The sequence below is a fragment of the Mesoplodon mirus genome (genome assembly GCF_964341445.2).
Source record: "Mesoplodon mirus genome assembly, chromosome: 7".
Lineage (NCBI taxonomy): Eukaryota > Metazoa > Chordata > Mammalia > Artiodactyla > Ziphiidae > Mesoplodon > Mesoplodon mirus.
In genome coordinates this window covers 16,290,579-16,308,157 of record NC_138983.1, presented here as the reverse complement: position 1 = coordinate 16,308,157, position 17,579 = coordinate 16,290,579, and the positions used below count along the sequence as shown (strand labels likewise).

The 17,579-nt window shown below is 54.4% G+C and overlaps 1 protein-coding gene across 5 annotated transcripts in view; it reads left to right on the top strand.

The window, feature by feature from the left end:
• The first annotated feature begins 2,891 nt into the window (after positions 1 to 2,891).
• Positions 2,892 to 17,579, top strand: part of CD82 (CD82 molecule) — a 53,563-nt gene continuing 38,875 nt past the window's right edge. For 2 of the 5 annotated variants that reach the window (XM_082628833.1, XM_082628832.1), the window contains exon 1: positions 3,348 to 3,393. Coding sequence is in view for 1 of the 5 variants with exons in the window: in XM_082628830.1 (XP_082484956.1) it covers positions 2,928 to 3,000 (73 nt within the window). In the remaining 4 variants the exon portion in view is untranslated. Of the gene's footprint in view, positions 3,001 to 3,137; positions 3,394 to 17,579 lie in introns of those variants that run through there. The other 3 variants (XM_082628830.1, XM_082628834.1, XM_082628831.1) reach the window with 3 other exon arrangements.

Here is a 17,579-nt window from a genome sequence, read left to right as displayed (position 1 = left end):
TCCTGCCTCCAAAACTCCTGGTTTCACTTCTGGAATGGACTGGAGAATTTCCCAAAAGATGGAAGTAATCTCTCACTAGAGGTGGCTGTGCTCTCTGCCCGGAAAAATGACCGAGGTAAGTCACGGTGAAGCCTGACTCCCGCTGGAAGAGAGGAAACGCTGAAAAACCAACCCAATTTGACATTTCAGTAAATAACTGAGACACACATCTATTCATTGACTGTCCCTTAAGCTCCCAATGTGTGCCCAGCATTATGCTGGGTGCTGGGAAGACAAAGCTGAATGGCAGTGCCACCCACAGACTTGGACAGGAAAGCCACCTGTGACCACCCAAAGCCTGCACCCCACCCTCCTCCTCCCTCATGCTTCAGGTATCTAAAAACCTAGAAATCTCTGCCTAGATGGCCCAAGCCCAGTTTTAGGGCTTACACAAGTGACTTCTCCAGGTCCATCCGTCTGAGGGTACAACATGCCCCCGTGTGCACCCCTAGAGGGGTGACTTGAGTGGTAGCTATAGGCAAGGTGTGTGGACAGAGTTTGGGCATGTGGGCTGAGGTGTTCACAGGCCTGAGTCCTAGGCTACGTGTGACACAGGACACAGACGGTGCTAGGAAGAGAATTAGGGTGGGTGTGCTGAAGGCTAGGGTCAGGGCTGACTCACCCCTACACCCACCATGTCCCTGCATAGAATTACAAAGAGTACAAGAATTCTAAATTTCAACATGGCCTTCTTGGTCATTATAAAGAATATTTCTCAAGGCAGGAGAATAGACATATTTTATTTTACAGTCTGTTAAATGTTTAGATATATATGTGGGCCTCAGTTTTCGCAATCAACATGTCAGAGTAGCTCTGTGGAACCGGACCAGTGCCCCAGGCTGTAACTCCTATAGGAGACCCTCTTCTGTGGGCTGCAGAGGATGGTGGGAGAGTCTGGCAGAGATTGCAGACTGCCCTCCATGTTGCCCCAGCTGCCTCCATCTCTAATCTGGAGCGACAGAAACAGGAAGGGGTGGCAGATGGGACTCATGTGACCTAATGCCTGCCTGGGGGAAGAGGGGCGTTGCTGATGGAATCCAGCTGTTTTGCCACCTGCCAATCACCATCACCAACACCCCCAGCTTGAGGGGAGGGGATCCGGAGCAAGGTAGGAGAGGAAGGTATTTCATGCCCATTTTGCACAGATTGGCTAGGGTGGGGAGCTGGAGTCCAGGCCAAGACAGAATAACACTGTGCTTCCCGAAGTATGGTCCCTGGACCAGTAGCATCAACATCATCCAGAGCTTTTTAGGCTCTTGGCCCCTTGCAGGAAAGATGGTGTCCTTCTGTGGGAAGGACAACAGTATGGGACACTTCTGGGCTTAAAGAACTCCCCAGCCCCACTCCTCCGGCTTGATGTGGGGATTCTATGAAAGGGACTTTTTACTGGAAAGAAAACATTTATTTATTGAGCATGCACAGTGTCCAAGGGTGGACAAACACTTCACGAGCACTACCACGTTTAATCCTCAACAGCCACCCTCAAGATTGGTATTATTTTTATTATCATGATATCCCTTTTAAGGGCTCAGTCTAGAGGGGTTAAGTACCTTCCTTGCCTTGCCTTGGGTGACAAGGCTCCCAGGAGGCTACTTGGTCTGTGTGATTCTCAGAGCACCCTGACTTCTTCACCCTTATGCTAAACAGTGGCTCTCAAACTGAAGTGGGATTCAGAATCACCTTGAAGCCTTGATAAAGCAAACTGCTAGGCTCATCCCCCAGAGTTTCTGACTCGGTAGATCTGGGATGGGGCCCCCAAACACACGTTCCTAACAAGTTTCCAGATGCTGCTGCTGCTGCTGGTCCAAGGACCATGCTTTGGGAACCACCTTGCTGGGCGGGGATCCAGCTCCCCGCCCTACTGCACCCATGCAAAACCAGCACAATCATACCTTCCCCACAATGACGTCCTTGTGAAATGCCAGTGAGATAATGGGAGTGAAAGAGCTTTGTCAGCTGCACAGCTCAATGGCTCTGGTCATAACCCAGGGACCTGAGGCTGGTCCCTGGGGTCTGGGTGTGTGGAGGGCTGGGATGCAGGTGCGGGTATCACAGCCATCCGGAGATCTTTTGCAGCCCATCTTAATTCTGAGCCACTTCTTCTCAAGGGAGAAAGCCAGCTTCTCATGGATGGACCAGCAGCCCCTGATGCCCCCCAGCTCATCAACCCATGCCTCCTCCCTTACCTCTGGCAGCCTCCTAGCACTGCCTCAGCAGACGGCTGGTCCGGGCTACTCCTCCAGGGGCCAGTCCAGGCAAGCTGGTGCAGCATCAAGCCTTGTGATTCACGGCCTGGGACTGAGTCCTGCTCACCACCCTTGTGAGGTTCAGAGGCCGTGACTTCCCTTCTCTAAGCCTCAGGTTGCTCATTGGTAAAATGGGCGCAACATCTGCATAGAGTTGTGCAAATTCAGCGGCCAGTACTTTTAAAGTACTTTTCTAAGCCACAGCTTGGCACACAGCCTGGCCACTGGCGAAAGTTCAATCAGTGGTAGCTGTTAGTGGGCCCAAGCCACCTCCTGGTAGAGGCCCGGACTTGGAACGCAAACCGCTCCCACGCCGTTCCCCGGTTGCACCCGGATACACCCGCCCCGGAATGCCAGCGTGGGGATCCGGAGGCCTGCCTGCCTTGGGTAGGGTTGCCAGAGTAGGGCAGGGTAAGATTAGGGAGGCGATGAAGCGAGGAAGGGGCGTTCCTGGGGAGAGGCCTCAAACTAGGAGGGCCGGGGGCGGGGATAAGCCCGGAGGAGAGGGAGTCGGAGGCGGGGGTGGTGGGAGGGCCTAGGGAAGTGGCCAGCGGCCTGGGAGGAGCGTGGGAAGGCCGAGGAGGGGCGGGACCGTTAGGAAGCGCTGGGAGTGAGGTTTCCCACCCGGCAGGGCTGAGGCTCATGCCCACCCAGACAAGGCTTTATCCGGGCAGGGCCCGGGGCCTGGAAGGGCGCAGAAGACCCGGCCGAGGAGGCAAGCCCAAGGAGGGCCCCATCCACAGGGTGAAGTTGGGCCGTAGCGGGGCGGGGCGAGGGGCGTAGCTCCGTCCCCCGCAGGACCGGGGCCGGGGCTGGCCAGTTAGAGCAGGGTGGCCGTAGCGGACTGAGCTCGATCCGGCTGGAAGCCAGTCAACATTCCTGCAGGGTCTGGGGGCGGGGCTGGTGGGCCCAAGTCAGGAGGCCGAGGGGCGTGTCTTGGGCGTGGCCTCAGGAGGGCGTGGCCTGGCCGAGGCCTTTGCGTTCCCCGACAACTGCCGGGAGGGGGACGACCGAGCTACTGAACCCAGGGCTGCGCAGTCGGACGCTGACTGGGGCGCGAACGGGCGACGCCAGGCTTGCAGCGCCGAGCAAAAAGCAGAGCCAGCAGGTGAGAAGGGAGTGGGGGGAGGCCTGCCGGCAACCACGAGCAAAGTTAGTTTTCGTCCCCACTTCCGGAGACCGCTCGGGCAGTTTTCTCGCAACGAGTGACAGGTCGGGCCAAGAAGGCAGCTGGTGGGTGAGAAGGAGCTTAAGTTCCCAAGTCCTGACCCCCAGTTCTCCGGCTCCTCCGTGCTCCAGCTGTGTGACCCCGGGCGCGTCCCCCCACCTTGCCCTGGACCTCTCGGGTTCCAGTAAAAGGAGGAGGTTGAACTAGGTGGACTCCGTGTTCTTATTGCCCTTTCCACTGAAACCCCGGAAGGTGAGGCTGGCAGGTGAGAGCGGACTCAACAGGTATTCGGATTGCGTCGCCCAGACTACAGTTTGTTTCCCTGCAGAGTGACACTGAGCAAAGCGAACTCTCTGCGAGTGTGAAGCGAATTGCTTTAAAGGTCACACTAGTTCCTCGCATGGGACTTGAACCCACAGGCCTGGGAACCGGGGGGCAGAGCCGGGGGGGTGGGGTGGGTGCCCAAGTCAGGGAGGTTTCAGCCTCCCCTTCCCCCCAGCTCTGAGAGCCTAGTAAGACTTGGGGTGGGAAACTCAGCAGGGCATTTGTCCCCTCCCAGGGCTTTTCCAAGTGAGCTGGCTTGGGAGGCCCCTGGCGGAAACTAGGGGACAAGTTCTTATTCGGGTGAGTGGGGAAGACAAGGGAAAACCCCCGCAAACATTGGGCCCAGAGTCAAGCCCAGAGCCGGGGCTCTTGCTGCATGCCCAGGGTTCCTTCCTTGGGCTGGAGGTTTCTGTCCCTGGTGGCGGTAGGTGCTCTGTGCCAGGGCCATAGTAGTTGGGCAGCCTAGTTCAGTGGTCAAGGACTTGCGACCAAATTTGGATTCCACTCCCCCTTCAAGCTTCAGTTTCCTCATCTGTTAAATGGGGGTAGTGATGGTACTCAACGTTAGTAGTGAGGACTTAATAGAATAATGTGTATATAGTGCTTAGCAAGGCGCCAGGCACCCAGTGAGGCCTCATTGTATGACAGCTGCTCTGATGTGGATGGGCAGGTGATAGACTGGCTTCCTGCCTGGGAATGAGACTGTTTTTGGAGGGCTGGCTGCAGCTCCTCTTGACCTTGTGAGAGCCAAAACTTGCCACCTGCCACCAGCATCACTTTGCCCATTTTGGGGTTGGGGAATGTGTCATCTGGACCAAAGAGTAGCTGAGTTTTCAGTAATATTGCTTGCAGTTGTTAGGTGTCCCATTAAATAAACCCCCAAATGTTTACTTAGCACCTACTATATATTAGATGGAGCTAGGTAATACAGAGGTGAAATAGCCTCTGGGTTCTGCCCTCATTTTGAGTTGCCGACAGTGAGGTCCCCATCCCCACCATGCCTCTGCTGGAGAGGGTAACTTACACCCAGAGCTCAAGGCCAGATGAGATCTCATGGGTTTGTACTGCCCTGGTGGCCAGAATCCAGCTCTTCCATTGCATGCTTGGCTCGGGGTGGAGGTGAGGGGCAGTGCGGGCACCTTTTATCTGTTTGATCAGGGTTGGACACTGAAGGTGGCTGGCTCCCTGCATCTCCTGGGGAGATGAGCCCTACACTGTGGAACCAGCTGGAAAGCACTATGGGACAGAGTTTGACTGAGGGCTGTGCTATGTGGAGGAAACAGCGTGTGTATGTATGGGAGGGTGGTGCTCAGGGTAGGTGAGACACGGGAGAAAGGGAGGTGGTGAGACTTGATCAGGGCTTTCTGCCTGAGATCCCAAGTTCTGGTTGGGCTTGGATCAACTTGGGGCCCCAGACTCCCCTCTCCAAGCATTTGAGTGGCTTAAGATTAGAGTTTGGTCTGGTGGGGAGGGAGAGGGGTCAGTAGGTGTTGCCTGTGGGGGGGGCAGGGAGGAGATGTTCATTTCAAACAGTGCTTAGTTAACATCTACTGGAAAGTCCTCCTACCACCCCTCCACCCCACGTGATGAATGATGGACAATGACACACTGACCCCATCCTTAGTTGCTTACCATCTGGTGAGGAACTTAGACAAGGAGACTCTGATAGGAGATAGATGAAGGGTCAGAGAGATCTTCAGGAAAGCTTCATGGAGGAAGTGGAGTTCTGGGTGGGCCTTAAGGATTGCAAAGGTTTCAGTAGCCACAGCAAATATAGTGTTTTGGGAAGAGGAGGATACCTAGGGGAAGACAAGGAGGTCAGTATGTTCAGGGGATTTTGTTTTTTTTTTCAGCCTTGTTTGAAAGTAGCCCACATACTATATAGCAGACACTATGAGCACAGCTTTGGTACTTTTACAACCACCAAGACCAGGGTTCAGATCCGATGGGAAAGGGAACCAGAGGGTTCAGGGGACTTTTAGGAAACTGCTAGATTGATCAGTCTGGCTGAAGAGCTGGGACTGTGCAGGGATGCGAAGGGGGAATGGTCGGTTGCATCAACTTGTGGAGGACCTTGAATGCCAAGGTGAGATGTTTGGATTTGATTTGTAGAAAGTGAAGGCCGCTGAAGGTTTCCAAGCAGGGGAGTGACATAGTCAGGGTGGCACTTTTGGAAAGACAGTCTTGCCAGATGCACTGGGTTGCAGGACCCAGTGGTCAAGGGATAACGAACCGATGGCTGTGATGATGGGGAAGCAGGGGCCTGGGGGGCTTTGGGGATGTCTGCAGCTGGGGGAAAGGAAAGGCACTGTTGGAGGGGAGGGGGAACAAGTGCCCCAGTGGGTGCCCTTTGTTTCTTTCGATCCCCCATGGAGCCTAGACCCTGGTGCATAGCAGGTGCTCAGGAAGGTGGCTGGATTGGGTGGGTAAAGGCACTGGGGAGGGTGACAGGTGCTACAGAGTGATAGAGAGGGAGCCGCCCAAGAAGGCTCTGTGTTTGCCCATGAAGGGGAGGCCTCTGGGCCGAGTGGAGGGAACTTGAGCCAGTCAGCAGGGGCTGGGGGGGCGGGAGAGCAGGGCGGCTGGAAAGAAGTGCCTGCAGCTCTTCCCTCCTAGTCCCAGCCCAGGGAAGGCCAGGGTGAGAGGTTAGCCAGCTGGGGCACAAAGTTCCCACATGCGGCAGGGGGGTGGATTTTGGGTTCCTCCAGGGCTCCTCTGAAGTTTCTGCAATGTGGGGCAGTCCCCTCTCTCTTGTGGCCTCAGACTTTTGAACCACTTCCTGGAAGCGCCTCACCCCCTTTTCGTACCCTCCAACCATGGGGACGCAGCCCCTGTTCACCCTGAGGACCAGACAGCCCCTCCTGGCCCAGGGCAGAGCAGCCCCAAGCCCCGAGCATTCCTTTCGATTTGGAGCATCTGGGGCCAGCTGGCACCCCCTGGTTTTGCCTCAGCCTTGACCCCCTGCTCCAAATCTTTAAACCCACTTCCTCCACCCCACGGGAAACTCAGGGAGCGGTTATGATTTCACGGAAGAATCAAACAGTCAGGAGTTGGCTCTGTGAGAGGCAGGCAGGAGGGAAGAGCCTGGGCCCCTGTGTGCAACAGGCCGGGGCCAGGGTTGGGGGTCCGGTTTAATCTCAGCAGGAACTGCCCTGCCCACCGGCTTCCCCTCCTCTAAGCCTGGATCTGAGGGGCCAGGAGGGAAGCCTGCAGGTAAACATTGGCCGAGCTTCATGCTACGCTTGCTTCCCTCTTCCCTTCGCCCCCTGATGCTGCCTGTGAGGAGGCCAACCACAGGCCCAGGACCCCTGTGACGGCCCCGCTGGTGTCTGGGGGCTGTCTGGTTCCTGACTCACCCCTGGGGTTCCCCCTACACCGTGGTTTTCCTGTCAGCAGCTGATTCACTCTGTGCTGACATGGAGACACAGCTGAGGGGAGGGAGGAGGCCTGTCTTCTGGTTCTTAGAGTTAGTTCCAGCTCTTCTGTTTACAGGCTGTGTGACCTTTCATGAGTTCCTTCTCCTGTCTGGGCTTTCCTTCCCTCCTCTGCTAGTGGCCTATTCTTTACTTGGCTCTCAGGGGGTTCTGTAATCTGGACTCTGTCGTTTGTAAAGTAGGGCACATGTGAGTGCACACACACACCACACACACACACACATACAACACAGGGTCTCAATACAGAGTGGAACTGGACAAGTCTACCTCCTAACCTGGCCTGCCCCCCACCTGAAGCACCCTTGTCTACCTTCTGCCTGTCCACAGATGAGGGAGATGGTACAGCATGGTGGTGAAGAGTTGGACTTGGAGCAAAATCTTGGCCCTGACCATTCCTAGCTATTTGACCCTTTCTGAGCCTCAGTTTCTGAATCTCTAAATTGGGAATAATAATGGTAACTACTTCATAGGGTGATGTGAGGATAAAACAAAAAAGTGCGTGTGTTGGGGCTTCCCTGGTGGTGCAATGGTTGAGAGTCCGCCTGCCAATGCAGGGGACACGGGTTCGTGCCCCGGTCCGGGAAGATCCCACATGCCGCAGAGCGGCTGGGCCCGTGAGCCAAGGCCACAGAGCCTGTGCGTCCGGAGCCTGTGCTCCGCAACGGGAGAGGCCACAACGGTGAGAAGCCCGCGTACCGCAAAAAAAAAAAAAAAAAAAAAGGGCATGTGAAGCGCTTAGCAGTTTTCTACCTACACATGGTGTATCCTCCATGAATGAGAGCTGCTGCTGTCCTTATTTTCTGCATCTGGCCAGTCTTCAAGGCTTATACTAGGCTGCTTCTCAGGCCCCCAGAGACATTCCCCAGAGCACCAGTCTTCCGTATGGGCCCTCTGTGCCTCTCCAGCGTGTGTGTACGTGCTCCAAGACACCAGTCATTTCCACCTGTGTGGTGCTCTTCCTGGGGGTGGCTGGGTCTCCCCACCATGACTCTGAGCTTCCTGAGGGGAAGTAGGTCTGAACGTCAATGGCAGACTTTCTCCAAAACCCCTCCTTTCCCTTCCCCTCCTTCCTCTGCGCTTGCCTACACTGAGTACTTGCCTCTTTGCTGCTGTTTGGTGGCATATGGAGTATCTCTGTGAACCCTCCCAGCCAAGGACTGCCCCATCCATCTCTGTGTCCTGACTCCTGGTACAAGGCCTGGCCCACAGCGGGCACTCAGTAAATGATGGTTGAATGAATAAGTGATTCTCCTCAGGGTGGCCCAGTAGGACCCAGTTCAGAGCCAGATCCTCAGTGGCTCCTTTTGGCAAAGGCGGGGCTGGGAAGCAGGGTCTGGATGCCCCTGCCTTGCCCTTCAGGCCTGCCCATCCCGTGCCTGCAACCGGGGTCCAGGGAGGTGGGAATGGTGTGGCTGGCCTGGGATTTCTTCAGCCCGGGCTCCGGCTTCCCTCATGAGGCCCAGCTTTTCCCCTCCTGAGAGGGGAAGAGCCCAACTTCCTCCAGCCCCAGCCTTGTGAGAACCACTCTGGCCCTTAGTGAACCCTAACTCAGCAGAAAAGGCACGTTCAAGACAACAGTTATTTGTGGAAGGTGCTCCTGCCCCGTGAGGCGTGGGCGCAGGGCTGGGGGATGGGAAGATGCCCTCCAGGAGGCCCACCCCTCACATTATCCCTGGAGACCACCAGGTGGGCAGCTCTGGGAGGCCCCGCCACTCTCTCCTCTGGCTTCTTTCCTGGAAGTGGGAGCTTCTGCCTTTCTTTGGGCCCCACCCCTGACTTTCCCTGCTGTGTCAAGAGGTGATCTGGGGTGGGAGTTCCTGAAGATTCTGGACCTAGGCTCATAGGACCCATGCAGAAAAGTGCCGGAAGCTGGGCATTAGGAAGCCTGGGTTCGGCTCCTGGCTCTGCTGTGAAGTTGCAGAGTGAGCTGCTCCAGGGGGGTGACCTCCTAGGCCAGTTTGCTTACTCCTCAGGCAGAAATGCTCCAGAAGCCTGCCTGGGGTCCAGCTGGCCCTGGCCCAGGAGAGTGGAGGACGAACCATAGGCAATGCCGTAGACTCTGGAATCAAACTGCCGAGGGATGATCATTTCTGCCTCTGCTCTTTACCTGCTGGGTGAGACCTTAGGCAAGTGTCTTAACCCCTCTGTACATCAGTTTCAGCATCTAAAATGGAGTTGGTTATAATACTTACTTCATAGGGTTGTTTGAAAATGATACGAACTAATGTATGTGAAGCATTTGTGAGACGTGCCTGGCACATAGTGAGTGCTTTATATGTACCAGATGTTTTGGATAGTGTTGCTATTATAAATAGGAAGCAGAATTTAAGTGTTTGGTGAATGGCTTGAGTCTGGGAATTTGGAGACCTGGGTTCTTACCCCACCTCATCCTTTACTTGCCACGTGACCTTGGGCAACTTGCAGTCCTCTTTGGGCTGCCAAACTCTATTATCCTGCATTTGCTGCACTTGGCTTTTGTAAGACAGGCACATGTGATATCACAGTGCAGAGCTGCAGGGTTTTATTCAGGGAAAGGACTTCTGGGTGCCCAGCCTGTTATCCTGCCCTGAGACAGCCACAGCAGGTGGGCAGGTTCCCACACTGTCACAGAGGTACTGCAGACACAGAACGACAGGGCAGCCCCCCGCAATGGCACTCAACAAGGCTAAAAAGTAGGTGAAACATTTAAATATACACATAATGGGATTATCTAGATCAAATTACAGACTTTTTTTTTTTACTTTTCCCCATTTTCTGAATCTTCCGCAGTAAGCCCACATTATTTTTATGCTCAAGAAAGAAAGAACACACTTATACAATAAAGCTATCAAAAAACGTACTATATATATTTAAACAAAAATGCATTATATGAACGTGGGATCATATTGAAGTTCTTGTTGTTGTTAATAAATCATATTTATTTCAAAAGGGGGTCGGGTGTTGGTTTGAAGTTAATGTCAATTTGTCAAGCCTCAGAAGACTGAGGGAGTGACTTGGAGGGAGACAAGAGTCAGATTCTGAATGGGATCATAATCCAGCTTCCATCGTGGTGGACACACCCTAAGTGCCGCCTGGTGTTTAGAAAGCTTTTCAACAATCCTTGACGCCGACGGGCTTACTTTCTTCACGTGTAAAATGGGGATAATAATAAGACATAATTCAGAGCGGTGCTGTGAAGGTTAAAGGAGCTTCACACTTGTTTAAGTTGCGAGGGAAGCCCTCTTCTTCTGAATCTGGAACCAAGTGAAAAGAACAGTTGACAAAGATGGAGCTCCAAAGGAAGCCCCGAGAACGTGGCTTTAGATCCAGTCCCCAGAGGGCTGGCTAACCGTCTGCCCTGGAACTGGCAGAGTTACGGTCCGGTCACAGGCAACTCTGAACAGGGGCCAGCCTCCCTGCAGGGGCTGGTATTATGCAGAGGAGCAGCCCAGAATGAACACTGCCTGCGGGCAGCCACTGAGCATGCCCAGTACGTCTCCCAGATGAGCCAATCAGATAACTCACTGCTGGGGTCCTGGCCTGAAGTGAAGAAGTGGGTGGAGCGAGGCCAGAGGTGTTCTCCCCGTAGAGGTCCCTCCTCAGGGAAACAAGTGGAGAGAGAAATATGTGTTCCTCCTTATAACTACAGGGCGTTTCCAATGATGCCTGGTAGGCAAACACTCAATGTTAATTTGACGTTGTTAACAATAATGATATAGCAATGAGTAATTCTACTACTGAAGTTGGAAAAATTACTCTCCCACCCACTGTCTTAGGATATGGAATATTAGAATGTTGTTGCAACGGGACACGATGAGACGTCCTCATTTATAAAGGAAATAGAAACTCAGTGGGGGTGGGGAATGACTGATTTGTCTGAGATCCCACCGCAAATGAGTGGGTGGCTAGCTAGGCCCTGGGTCACTGACGGTCACATAGGCAAGTCACCTCCCTTACCCTTTGACCTCTCTGAACTCACAGCAGAGGAGTAACTGCGGCAGGAGGCTGTGTCATTCAGGGGCTCTCAAATGCCCCTCTGATCCCCTTTCTCACCAATTTTGGTGAGGATTAAATGAGATAACTGCTCTGGGTAAAATGCTTAGTGGTGGGCCCAGCACACAATACTGCTTCCATACAAGCCAGTGCTTGATGAGGGTGATAGTGATGAATGAAGGCTGCGCCTTCCACCCCTCTGAGGAAATGACAGAGTCCTCCTCCCCAAAGACCGAGGTCCCCGGTCTGGAGTGAAGGAGTTATCCAGGGCTGTTTGGAGATCTGGGGGTCAGGAGGACCTTAGACCTCTATGGGCCTGGTCCTCTATAAGACTGTCTGAGCCCAGCCTCGACCTGGGTGCTTTTGGCTTAGTATGAGGGCAAAGTTGGGGGCTTGTGACTAGATTCACAAGATCGTAGTCTTGTGGGCAGCATTATAGTTCATTGAGTCAACCTACCTACTCGGTCCGATCCCATGGACAACATTCAGCCTTTGCTTGCACACCTCAAGGCTTGGAGAGCTCACTACCTTTCATGTCTGGACATATCTGACTCTTAACAAATATTGTGTAGAATTTGAACAAACCCACTCTCCCTTGACTTGTTGGTCCTGATCATGCTTTGGGGACCACTTGGGGACCATGTAGAGTATGATGGCTCTCTGGGTGTGGGGGAGGGTAACCAGACCTCCCTTGTCACGCCCCACCCCACCCTCAGGCCAGTGATTCTGATGTAGCAAAGAGACATTTCTCTCAACTTTTTGTTGTTGTTTATTTTACTAATTTTTATTGGAGCATAGTTGATTTACAATGTTCTGTTCGTTTCTGATGTACAGCAAAGTGAATCAGTTATACGTATATCCACTCTTTTTTAGATTCTTTCCCCTTTTGGTCATTACAGAGTGTTGGCACTGTTCCCTGTGCAATACAGTAGGTTCCTGTGAGTTATCTATTTTATATATTGTAGTGTGTGTATGTCAATCGCAATCCATTTCTGTCAACTTTTTAAAAAAGCCTTCCTCTCTACCTGAACCAATGGGCCCTTTAAAAAAAAGGCCCATTGAAGAAACAGTTTTGTGGGAAAAGTTGGAGGGTGAAGAACAGATGCAAAGGAGGAAATAACTGCTCAGAGATGTCCTGTGAACAGTTTGGTGTTCACACACACACACACACACACACAAGATCGGGACCCTACCCTGTGAACCACGTCCTGTGCTGCCACTTTTAGGTTAACGTCGTAGAGGGAGGATTTTTCCACGTTATTCAATATTCTTCCACAGCGTGTTTCCCGGCTCCCTAGTTTCATACCACGTGGATCTGCCGTGACCCAGTTAAGCATTCCTCTGCTGTTGCACACTTAGGCTGTTGAGAGTTTTTCATTAGTACCCACATTGCTATAGTGACCACCTGGTCCATATTTCTGTTTTGTTCTCAACTTTAATGATCTTCACAGACTGAATTCTTCGAAGTGGCTGTCTTGTCACATGGTTTTTAAACTCAAGGTCCAAGGACCAGATTCCTGGGGGAGAGCCCTTTCCCTGATACGCACCAGCGTGTACCCGCACATGTAGCTCCAGCTCTCCTGGGACGAGAGGCACTGTCTGTCCCTTGGTGCTGGTTAGCAAGCTCACGGAGGGAAGGGGGCAGGCTCTTGGGGCGTGTGTGGGTGCACAGGAGTGAGACAGAAAGAGAAAGACAGATATGGAGGAGCTTTTCCTCCTCCATTGTGGTCTGACTTTGGACCCTCCTCCTCTCCGGGAGCCTGCAGCGTCATTAACTAATTATGGGATCTTTACTCTTTAATGACCTCTCTCCATGGTGACTCCTTCCTCCCCAACAGCCTTCTGGGAGCCAGGGAAAGTGAGATGAGTCAGTAGGAGGAGGTTTCTCTGGAGTAGGGCTGGGGGTCATGGGCTGGCGCAGTGGTTCTCAAACCCTGATATACCTCAGAGTCTCCTGGAGGGTTTGTGAAAGCACAGATCATACCCCCAGAGTTTCTGGTTCCATTGGTCTGGGGTGCAGCCTAGGAATGTGTGTTGCTAACACGTTCCCAGGAGACGCTGCTGCTCTGGTTGTGGGACCACACTTTGAGAACCAATGGAGTAGTGGATTGGGACAGGGGAGGCTGTGTAGTGAATTTCAGCTCCTGGGGCTGCTGCCAGTAGGAACCTTGCCTCCTTTAATAAAGGCTTGTGTGAAATCTGAACTCACCTTCCCCCTACCCCCACTTCATCACCCCTTCTCCAGTATGCACTGTTATATAGCCATGTGCAAGAGGATAAGATGATTACCACCATCCCCATTTTACAGTAAGGAAAACTGAGGCTCTGACAGGCTATCTGATAGATCCAGGGATGCTCTGAAAGCCAGCAGGAGTGCTAATACAGGACCGCTGGCCTTGTCACCTCTCCCTGCTCCTCCTGAATCTCATTCCCCACCCACCCCACCCCCCACCAACACACACACACACTCTCTGGGCTTACCTCATGCAGGTGTGATGCAGGAGCAGAGGTACCTTCCCTGAACCCTGTGCCTGCCCTGGGGAACTCCAAGTGAGGGGGCTGGGAAGGCACGTTCCCCATCTCTGAGCCAGGGTTTTGCTCTACTTTTTACCCCCACTAACCATTCAGCAACGTGATCTTCTTCCGAGATCCAGTGTTCTCCAGCCAGTTTACGTTCCCAGTTATTGTTCTGGGCCACTTTTCCGGGGGGCTAGAAACTTTCTCTGGTTGAGCCTGGGCGCTGTGTGGCAGGCACAGCAGAGGGAGGGGAGAGAACCCTCACCTGTTGAGCATCTGATGTGTGCCAGGCCCGTCCCTGGGCACTTTGCAGCCGTGATGTCAGGTCATCCTCCCAGCAGCACCCTCCCCCCAGCAGAGGTTATCATCAGCCCCCATTTACAGATGAGGGAACTGAGGCTCCCAGGGCTGAAATGACTTGCCCAACGTCACAGCTGAAGGAGGCAGAGCTGGGCTTTCAGTTCCAAACTCCAAGACTGGGGCCCCTGGTCTGGAGTGGCAGCGGATCCTGGACGGAAGGAGCTGGGATGTGGGGGACTCAGCCTGTGCTCCACCACCATCCATGCAGAGAGGGTCAGCCCGAGGGGCAGGGCTCCCCTGGGACTCAGGGTCTTGCAGTGGGAGGACCCTGGCCCAGCCACCAGGAGACCCAGTTCAGATCATGCTTCATTCACCTCAGAATGATACCTTATGCTTTATAGCTTTTAGCAGTGGACATTTTCTCACGTACTTACTCTTGCAAGCCTCCCAGCACCTTATGAAATAGGCAGGGAGGTTATTATCACTGAGCCCATTTTACAGATCACGACAGAGGCTGTGAGTGAGATGCCCAGGATCCTACAGCTCAGGAGGAGATAGAGCCGGGACTTGAACCTGTGTTGTCTTTGCTCCCCGTCCTGAGGCTGGTCCATCACCCCAAGCTGCATCCTAAGTAAGGAGGGAGAACTCTGGGCTACTCTCTATTCTCAGCTCAGGATTGCAGATCTCAGGGCTCTTAGTTGGGGTGGTGGCTCTTGGGTGCCAGGGTCCCAGGACTCCAGGAAAGGCTGGCCGGAGATCCTCACTCTGGGCCAAAAACCGTGGGGAAGGAAGATAGGGTGGTCCAGGCTGCCCCTGTTACTGGTTCCTAACCAGACCCGGACATTTGAGGTCCCTGGTGGGAAGGAGGGTCTGGCCAAGGTCCCCCTCCCACCTCAGCTCCTGGTTGCTCTGAGGACTGTGCCTGCCCTCCTGATACACGATACAAAATTTTCCAGACTCTCAGGCCTCGGTGCCCTTGCCCTGTGGTTCTGCCTGAATGCCCTCAGCTCATCCCTTATCTTCTGATCTGTGTCTTCCTTGTCCATCCAGACCCAGTTCTAGCCGCCTTCTTCCCTGTGGCCAAGGCAACTCAACTGTCTTGGGTTCTGTCCAACGGGTAAACTGGCTAACAGGGTTAGATAACTCACCAGGGTGGCCATGAGAGCAGGGACTATGGTTCCTTTGGGCCCAAGCCCTGGGGGGGTCTGTCAGGCTGGCAGGGCTCAGGGCGCTGGGTCTGCATGGGCTGGGGACAGCTGAGTCCCTCAGGGTCAGCCTCAGACCTGTGACTCATACTTTGCCCCCCTGCCCGCCCCCCCCCCCCCAGCAAGCCTCTTCTCTTTGACCACTGGCTTCTTTATAAAAATAAGAAAGCTATCTTCCTCACCAACCACTGTGAGGCTGGCGTGAGATGCAATATGCAAAACACCTGCCGCTGATGTCTCCTGGGTTCCAGGTGCTCGGGAAGTGCAGATCCCCCCCCAACCCCTTGCCTGCAATCAGCTTGGGTTTCATTCCTCCTCCACCCACCCAATCCCCTGGGATGGGTGTCTGGTTGGGCATTGGTGTCAGGCCTGAACTCTATCTTCTCTAGCTGGGAGGTATTCTAGGCAGATAACAGGGGAAGGATTGGGCAGAGGGACAGAATTAGCTCCAAACAGGCTCTGCCAGCCTCACGTTGTGACCCTGGGCACAGTACCTCCTGAGCCTCAGTTTCCAGGTCTGTGGAGGGGGCATACGCCTCTGACCTGTGTTCTCAGGGTCACACAGGGCTTCCTGGGAGAGCTGGAGGAGTAGGGGTGGGAATCCAGGTGACCGGAAGTGCTGTGTGCTTCCTCCCAGGAGCCTGGCGTCCAGCCAGTCACAGTTCATTTCCATGTCCGCCTTCCTGCTGCGACACAAACAGCCCCCTTTCCCTCTGGCCACCTGGAAGCTCACCAGGCTGCTGTGCTCTTGGCTCTGGGCCTGGCATACAGGGTCACCATTCGTCTGGACTCGTTTCTTCCTGCGCAGCGCAGGGAGCTGGCCCGGGCCTGAAGCCCTGCCTGACTCAAGGTCCCTGCGCTGAGAACTCTCAGAACCCCACCCCTGGCCCCTGGGGCTCACTGGGGACACAGACCCCTTCCGGTAGCACCAAGCCCCTTTCCTTTCCATTTCTGTCTGTCTGCACACACTCCTCCTAACTCTCTGTGGCCTGGAACCTTCTCACGGTGATAATAATCACCATACTTCCCTTTATTGTGCTAGAGCATTTTGATTGCTCAAGCCTGTCTCCTCCCTATAAGGTAGGAGTGAATTGTTGTCGTCCCAGAGAGGGAAAAGGACTTTTCAAAGCCCGCAGTGGGGACTCACGACCTCTGCCCAGCTCCGTACCCCAGCCCTCAGTGGGTGCTCATATTCTTGGCTGAATTTTGCTGTAGGCGTGCCCCTGGAGTTGGGAGTGGGAAGTGGGTTGAGAGAAGGTGAGGGTGGCGGAGTCCTAGGTCTCCAGGGTTGTGGGGGCAGTACCCCTGCTTCTGGGGCTGGCGTAGGGATTATCCCCATTGCTGAGGGGGGGAAGTTGAGGTTGATGGGAGAGGAATGAGATAGTGAGGACCTGGCTGGGCTTTGCTCTTTCCTCCCCAGGGCTTGAGTTGGGGGGATTCCATGGGGCTGTGTGAGACCTGGGTGCTCATTGTGGCTTAGGCGCTGCGGGCTGACGTCAAGTCCCTCACCCTGCCTCAGCTCCCTTAGGGCCTGGGAGTGGCTCCAGCACCTTTCTGGTGATAAAGACCCAGCCTGCTCAGAGTCTCCGGAGGGGTGTGTGTGTGTGTGAGTGTGTGTGTGTGTGTGTGTGTGTGTGACGGGATGGGTGTGTTTGTCCAGGCACCGGTGTGTGTGTGTGTGTGTGTGTGTGTGTGTGTGTGTGACGGGATGGGTGTGTTTGTCCAGGCACCGCTTGGTGCTCCCAGAATCTGGGGGAGGCCAAGGCTAAGAAGAATGGTCTGGGGAAGGGATGGGCCATTGTTGAAGACTGGGGGCGGGATGGTGGTGAGCACCCCGGGCGGGCTGCAGGGCAGAGCTGGGCTGGCTCCCAGGGTGGGGTCCTGCCTGGGCCAGCAAGACCTGCACGCCAGGAGAGCTTTTGCTTCAGGCCTCCCCTGAGGGCTTTCCGTGGAGACCAGAGAGGACCTGAGGTCTGTGGGCTGGAGCCCTGGCTGCGCGGGAGGCTCCCTTCACCTGGGATCTGTCTGTCCTTCTCTGCCTACCATTCTCTGTCTCTCTTCCCTCATCTCTGCCTCCGCCTCTCTCACTCTCCCCTGCCTCTCTTTTTACCTGCCCCACAACCAATGCCCCCATCAGTCTCCCATGCCTCTGAAGCCAGAGCATCTCTGGAGAGTGTAGCAGGTGTTGAGGCCCAAGGCCACCCTGGCTGAGCCCAGTCTAGGGGAGCTGGAGCCGTCCCAGCCCTGCTCCTTAGCAATCCCTGAGGACCCAAGAGGCCCAGGGAGCCCTGGACAGGGATCCCTGACAGGCTGTGCTGGTCTCCTCTGTGACCCGCTTTCCTGCCCCAACTGCCATGTGTCCGGGTGGGTTAAA